The 7,500-nt window shown below is 41.8% G+C and overlaps 1 protein-coding gene across 4 annotated transcripts in view; it reads right to left on the bottom strand.

Moving 5' to 3' along the window:
• The window catches only part of acsl1a (acyl-CoA synthetase long chain family member 1a), a 215,758-nt gene that overhangs the window by 49,077 nt on the left and 159,181 nt on the right, over window positions 1-7,500 (bottom strand). For all 4 annotated transcript variants that reach the window (XM_039751008.1, XM_039751011.1, XM_039751009.1 and 1 more), the window contains exons 13-15: window positions 4,976-5,110; window positions 4,748-4,843; window positions 1,851-1,923 (exon numbers count right to left, since the gene is read on the bottom strand). In XM_039751008.1, the coding sequence (XP_039606942.1) occupies window positions 1,851-1,923; window positions 4,748-4,843; window positions 4,976-5,110 (304 nt within the window). The remainder of the gene's footprint in view (window positions 1-1,850; window positions 1,924-4,747; window positions 4,844-4,975; window positions 5,111-7,500) is intronic.

The following is a 7,500-nucleotide window of genomic DNA, read 5'->3' as shown; positions in this document are numbered from 1 at the left end:
TCCCAAGCTCCCTACCCGCCCATTACTTAATTTAAACAATCCTCGACTAACCTACTCATATACTTCTCCAAAACATTGGCGCCCCTGTAGTTCGGATGTGCACACCCAGCTAAAAGGAAAAAAGCTTTAAAAATTCAAAACCAAAACTCAAGTTTATTAAAGCAAAATGTATTTTTTTTTATCAACTCTCACATCACAGAAAACACAAAAAGACTCAGTAACTCCCAGGTCCTTCTCTTTCCATAGCAAAAATGACGTCAGCACGTCAATACATCTCCTCAGCCTCCTCCCCAGCAGTTTGTGTACTACATAAGCACTGCACTTACATAAGATGCCTATGACATATTCATTAATGTTCCATTTATAAATGTTCTCCTTATTGTTATTTTGTTTGCTTTTCATTATTAGCATTAATATTTTTGTTTTTGTGTGTTTTTTTTGTTGCTATATCTCTGTCAGAAATATTTTGTTACTGAAAATTTTTTGTGAGGAGGGTTTTTTGTGTACCAAAGCAGTATTATCTTAAAGAAATACTGAAAAAGAAAAAAAAATTAGCCATATCATAGCACAGAAACCCCAAAATCATTTTAGGGCACTTAAACTGCTTAGCTACTCATTGGATTGTGGACCTCCATAATTTTCCACTCTTCAAACATCTGCTTGCTCCAATAGCATCTTGTGAAGCAGCTGGAGCACTGACAGCACCTAAGCTAAGCTGCTGTGTTCAGCTCTGTCAATTTTCATCAATTTTAGCTCCCTTGGTAGCAACTGACAGTGGATTTATATGCTAAGTGATGTTAATACAAGACACTAAAAATATCATCTGTGACTGATTGGTGTCATTGTTGTAGATTTGAGGTGGCACTGTAAGTAGAATGACTTCTCAAGGTGCACTTCCTCACTCTGAACCTGACCCACCTATGGAGCTAACACTCCATACCGGACACAAGGCCCTATTCAAATGGAACAACCTGAAAACCTTAATATCTGAAAAGAATAGTTTTCTAAAAACAGAGCATTTCCTTTAATTTCTGTTTGAAAGCTATTTTAACTTTGTTATACCTATGGTTCTATCCTGTCTCGTATCCTGTACCATTAACACAAAGCAGGATGAATCTGTAGATTAATGCTGTTTACAAAAAGCTCTAAAATTCATTTGATCAGGCGATACTGGTCTAATCTTCAGTCATCCAAGATTAGTTAATATTTGCTAAGGAATTGCAGCCACGTGCTCGTATTTTGTAGGAGTAATCTGTTTGCATTAGCAAGCATATACAGTATGTAGCTAACAAAAGTGGTCACTGAGTGTAAAAGGATCCTTAAAAACCTATTCTTCATGCAAATTAAAATCAATGGAAATAATACTAATAACAACCACCCAACACAGCTTCTCAATCCCTATTCACGTCTCCCACATACACTACTTGTCTACAACACTTCTAACCTATTTTATGTAACAAGAGTTCTGTATTTGAAACAAAACGTTTGCTCAAAATTTATTCTTAAATAGCTGTAACCTGTGTTCTTGCTGAAGAAGTCATTGTAAATTAATGCCTAACAAAGTGTACAGATTATCTTCATAATTTCAAACACTTATGCCTCAACTCCGCTTGCTTAGCCTCAAAATTTCAGTTCTTTCAATCTTCCCATGTATTTTACAAACATAAATTCAGTCTACATGGTATATATCCAACAAGAGGTTTTATTTTGACTAACACAAATATTAGTTTAACACAAACCTACTGTATACTTTCATACCTGCAATTATAGTGAAGTTGGCAAAGGGAAAACATAAGGAATCTCGTATTGTTTTATTTATATATTTAAAAAAAAACCAAAAAAATAGTTACCAGCAGTCCAATCTCCAGGTAGAGTCAGTGTACAACCTGCTGTGCACTCAGTCTGGCCATATCCTTCATAAAACTAAAAATGTAAGAACAAAATGTTTTTTCAGTATCTTTAAAACATAAGACTCTACTGTTATAATCGTCACTAAATAAAATGAAAAACAAAAAAAAAAAAACTGTCTCTCCGTTAATATTTTGTCTTTAGGAGACCAGAGCTATGAAGATGCCACCTGCATGTAATGAATGACACAGTACATACATGTGATGGTTTACCACATTTCCATTCTATTACATCAGTAATCAAGTTTTTTGCTGCATCTGACATCAGACTGTCCATTTCAGCAGTGAATTACTTGTTCAGTTTACCTCTGCCATGTAATTGAGCTTCAGGCCCGTCTCTCAGCAAGTGGTGGCAAACACTGGCAGAACAGGTGTGTGTGGCCATGTGCCACTACTGACAAGAAAAGAACTGCGGCGAGGTCTGTTGACAGTGAGGCACACTGCACAAGTTGACTGTTAAATTTTCTTTGCAAGTCTGAGTGCAACAGAAAGTCATAGATAACCAAAGAATTGGATGTGCAGACTTCCTCCACCTTGTTATTGGGTTTCAAGTCCTTTGCATGGCAAGTAGTAGCATAGCCACATGAGATGGTGGACAAGAAAAGAACAGCAGCTTAAGCATGTGCCATGTCTGCCAGGAAGACAGCTACAATGATAATTGATGGCAGTGAAGGAAACTGCACAGGCCAAATGATTAGCACAACAAAGGTGGCAACCTTGGCAAGGTGACCTGGGGTGCATTGTTTGAAGAGACATATAAACTACCTTTGTTTGAGGGCTGGAGGTGCAAAAGTTATTAGTGTTTTCTTTCAAGATTTTATAGTACATCTATGAATTCATGATATATTTAAAAGTACAGTTCTCCCACACCTTCAGCACTCGTATATCACTATATAAGAAGTTTTCCAATACCGTTGTTTTCTTAAATATAGCATGAAATAATCTATATATATAACTCACTAAGGCAAGACAATCATGAAAAGCACGCCGGAAGGGGCGTGGATTCACTAAGCCGCTGACAAGTGAGACACCTATGGCGCACACAGGAAGGAGCCACGCCCACCAACTCCAAGACCATTGGATAGGACAACAACTCGCAGGGCCACGGCCACCAACTTGACGCGACGACACAGAAAAAATGGCGTCATTTATGTTCGTCTGTCGTAAAGGCCACATGCAATGCAGGTCAGGTTAATGTCATGTACCTCCGAGCTACGTTGACTGTTCATAGAGGCATGTTTCTCACGGAGGTGAATCGCCATAGGCAGCGTGTGAAACGGTTTGCGAGGGGTATCCCATGGGATCCTTAAAACAATCCTTTAAAACTGAGGTTAAAGCACAATGAAGGAATCAGTCTTTAAAAACCAATAAGCCCTGTGCCTCTGTTTCATTACCGTCTCACCTGCTTCACCAATGCAGGCCCTGCAACAGTCGAGACGCTCTGTCAGCAGCTGACCTTCTCTGTGCCTGACCGGTTCACACAGAGGCAGCGCAAGAGAAAGCCGTGCCAGAGACAGACAGAGGCACACACACAGGCAGCTGGTGGGCGGCTCTCCGTGAGTTTCTCTTGCGAGCGGACACATGACCAGGCGGTGTGTATGCTTCGAGAACGAGGCTGGACGCGGCGACGCGACAGGACCATCTAGGAAAAATCATGTCGCGGATGTGATTCGCTGTATGCAGTGTGTAAAACAGTTTGTTTGTCGCAGATGTAAATCGCTGTATGCGGTGTGTAGAACAGTTTGCGGGGGGTGTCCCTGTGTCTTTCCAGAAGTGTTCAACCATCAATAAATAATTATGCGCCGTTTGTTATGCCGCGAGTTCACTATTGTGTTGTATTTTGCTCTCTCCAGAGTTCCATCTTTTCATTCACTTACTGTTGTATTCTCACACTAACCTGTTTTAGACAACCGTGTCTTTCCAGAAGTGTTTACCATTCAATAAATAATTATGCATGAGATTGAGCGTGTCTAGGCGTGGGTAAGCCGTTCAACACCATTCGGGCTGCAAACCGTGGAATTGCCACGGTCGCGACTCATACGCCCCACTGTTTTCGTCCCTACCCTTTGTACACACCCTCCCACACGTTGACTGTTAATAGAGGCATGTTTCTCGCGAGGTGAATCGCCATATGCAGCGTGTAAAACTGTTTGCGAGGGGTATCCCATGGGATCATTAACACATTCCTTTACAACTGAGGTTAAAACACAATGAAGTGAGCAGTCTTTAAAAACGAAGTTTTCGTTTACTTACGCACGACCGCAGCATAGCAAAGTGTTGTACACGCTACATACAGCAATTTGCATCCGCGACAAACATGCGTCTTCTTACTTTTACTTCTTCTTACTTACTTACTTACTTCTCACTTTGTACACACCCTCCCCCTCACTTACGCTGCAACGGACGCATTGTGTGTTGGTTCGCTCCGTGCATTGTTACAATGTTGCTTTTCTTGTTGATTTATTACAATACCGATTTTGTAAATGTTAAATTTTCTCCCTGTGCTTAAAAATTATTAAAAACCGCCTGATTATGCGGCGTATGGTACTGCCGGGTTGGCTAGTAAATCAATAATCCGTGAGCCTGTGATTGCCATGTTAAAATACATAGTAGACATATATAGTAGACAGACCAGTGGTCTGTCACAGAATATATTTCCCTTAAGAGTTAAATTAACAAAATAATGAATGGCAACATATTTGCTGTAAATAAAGATGCATATTACTGCTTTTGCAGATCCTTACTTCAGAATGAAAAGTTCAAAAGTTTGAGACCAGTTAAATGTTTTCACTACTGAATGCTTTTTTTTTTCTTCTTAAAAACACTCTCCGTTTACTCACCTGGCAGCCCAGGGCTGCCCTGAGGAAGGTCAAAACTGTAGGTGATACGGGAGCAGCTCCAGTTATCATCAGCCTTACTTTACCACCTAAACTTGCCTATAAATAGAAAAACCAAGTAGATGTAATGTAATTTTCCCTTGCTTAATACCAAACTATCACTTGATACAGGGAATAAATAAAATTGAGATATACTGTTAATTACAAAAAAATGAGTTAAATGGCACTCACTTGAACTTTACTGAAGATTAGTTTATCCCACATACTGTCACTCCGCACAACTCCACTTCTCAGCTCTGCTTCTTTCCGCTTGGAGGCAAAGTCAAGAATCCATCGCTTCAAAGGTGTGTTAGCCTGGCCAAAGATCTAAAATCAATATGTGAAATACATATACTTGATAACAATGCATAAGTAATATAGAAGTAACAAATAGCGCTTTACTGGATATATGGCATTCTGAAACAAAACCTTTAAAAGAGATAAATAATCCAAAAACACTTTTGCTTTGTAAAAACATTTAATACAAAATCCATATCTATAATAACTTTACTCTACTGAATCCAGACACGTCCACTTACAGAATAAAATCTGGACTATAATAGGGCATTTTATTTTTAAACAAGCTGTGTTTGCGTTACAAACCAAACTACAAGAGTTGAAAGAGAAAAATTAACAAGCAGTAGGTGACACATCACAGAGCTAAGATTTGAGTAGGAGAATCATCTGAATGTTCATGTCCATGTACACAAGATGATGATGTTCATTTGGTACATTAAATATCACTTGTTACAGCATACTCTAATATCAGATGTAACCTCCCTGTGCTACAATATAGGCCCTGCACTCTGACATGCAAACAATCATACTAATGAGGAAAGTGCTCCTGTGAAATGTCAGGCTAATTCCTTTCGACTTGACGGTCGTATCTGTTGGCCGACATGGGAGATGTACCATTCACATCAGTCCCATACATGCTGAAGTGGTGAGAGGTCTAGTGAGCATGTTGGATATTAGAATTGACAAACCACATCTTCTGGACATTAAGTTGCACAGGCGATACAGTATGTGGGCATTGTTTTGCTGGAAGGACATATTTCCTATTTCACATAGAAGCTGCATTTAACACTTGCTGAATGATGTACCTAAAGTAGGTAGAACTGGTCAATATTCATCTACCCCACAAACTCAAGAACTGTAGCTAAAAATGCCCTTAACAATGCGTGCATGTCACAACTGCATACACTATGAACCTATTAGCTTACTAGATTTCTGTCAGACATGTACCGTACATAATCATTAACTCATTCCCAGGCAGAATCTGGTTTCATCGCTAAAGACGACAGATGGTAAGGCAGTAGCTCTGACGCATGCCACTTTGGCCAATCAGACTGCCACAGCCTCCTTTCAGATGTGCCAGTGTTGAACAGCATCTTAATATCTGGGGTTTGCAGATGTGTTCAATTGTCAGGAACATCGATTCACTGTGGACACCTCCCTTCCAATTCATTCCACAACTTGACAGAAGGACCATAGCTTCATGAAGGCCCAATATAAGATCCCTCTCGAACTATTAATTGGACAGTTAGTGCACAATGATTGCTACCAGGCATGAACAACTCTTCACAGCATATGGTGGCACAAATGTGAGCACCACCTACTGATAGCAGTGGTACAACAACTTTCACCATACAATGCTCCACTGACCATGAGACTTTGATCATAGCATCATCTGCCCTTTACCATATTGTGTTAAAAGTATTCCAAACTGGACTCCTTTAAGTTGTTCTTTTTTCACATTCGACTAATATATAATCATTTTTATTATTTGTGAATGATTTTATGTTTACCCCACCTTGAACCGTCAACTTATCGTGGTGGAGGGGTTTGCGTGTCCCAATGATCCTAGGACCTATGTTGTACGGGGAGTTATGCCCCTGGTAGGGCCAACCAAGGCAAACTGGTCCTAGGTGAGGAATGAGACATAGAGCGGTTCAACAAACCTCCAATGATGAGCAAAAACTCTGGACAACATTTTCCCTTGCCTGGACGCGGGTCACCGGGGCCCGCCTCTGGAGCCAGGCCTGGAGGTAGGGCTCGATGGCGAGCGCCTAGTGGCCGGGCCTGCACCCATGGGCTCGGCCGGGCACAGCCTGAAGAGGTAACGTGGGTCCTCCTTCCCATGGGCTCACCACCTATGGGAGGGGCCAAGGAGGTTGGGTGCAGTATTAGTTGGGTGGTGGCTGAAGGCGGGGACCTTGGCGGTCTGATCCTCAGCTACAGAAACTGGCTCTTGGGACGTGGAATGTCACCTCTCCGAAGGGGAAGGAGCCAGAGCTAGTGCGCGAGTCGAGAGGTTCCGGCTAGATATATTCGGAATCACCTCGACGCACAGTTTGGACTCTGGAACCAATCTCCTTGAGAGTGGCTGGACTCTCTACCACTCTGGAGTTGCCCCGTGAGAGGCCAGCAGGTGTGGGCATACTTATTGCCCCCACCCCCAACTGGAGCCTGTGCATTGGGGTTTACCCCGTGGACTAGAGGGTGGCCTCCCTCCGCCTTCTGGGGAAGGGTCCTGACTGTTGTTTGTGTGTATGCCAACAGCAGTTTGGAGTATCCACCCTTTTGGAGTCTCTGAGGGGTGCTAGAGGGCATACCTTCTGGGATTCCCTCGCTTTGCTGGGAGACTTCAATGCTCACGGGCAATGACAGTGAGACCTGGAAGGGCGTGATTGGGAGGAATGGCCCCCGATCTGAAC

Source organism: Polypterus senegalus, chromosome 4 (assembly GCF_016835505.1).
Source record: "Polypterus senegalus isolate Bchr_013 chromosome 4, ASM1683550v1, whole genome shotgun sequence".
Classification (NCBI taxonomy): domain Eukaryota; kingdom Metazoa; phylum Chordata; class Cladistia; order Polypteriformes; family Polypteridae; genus Polypterus; species Polypterus senegalus.
This window is presented reverse-complemented; position numbering and strand designations above follow the sequence as displayed.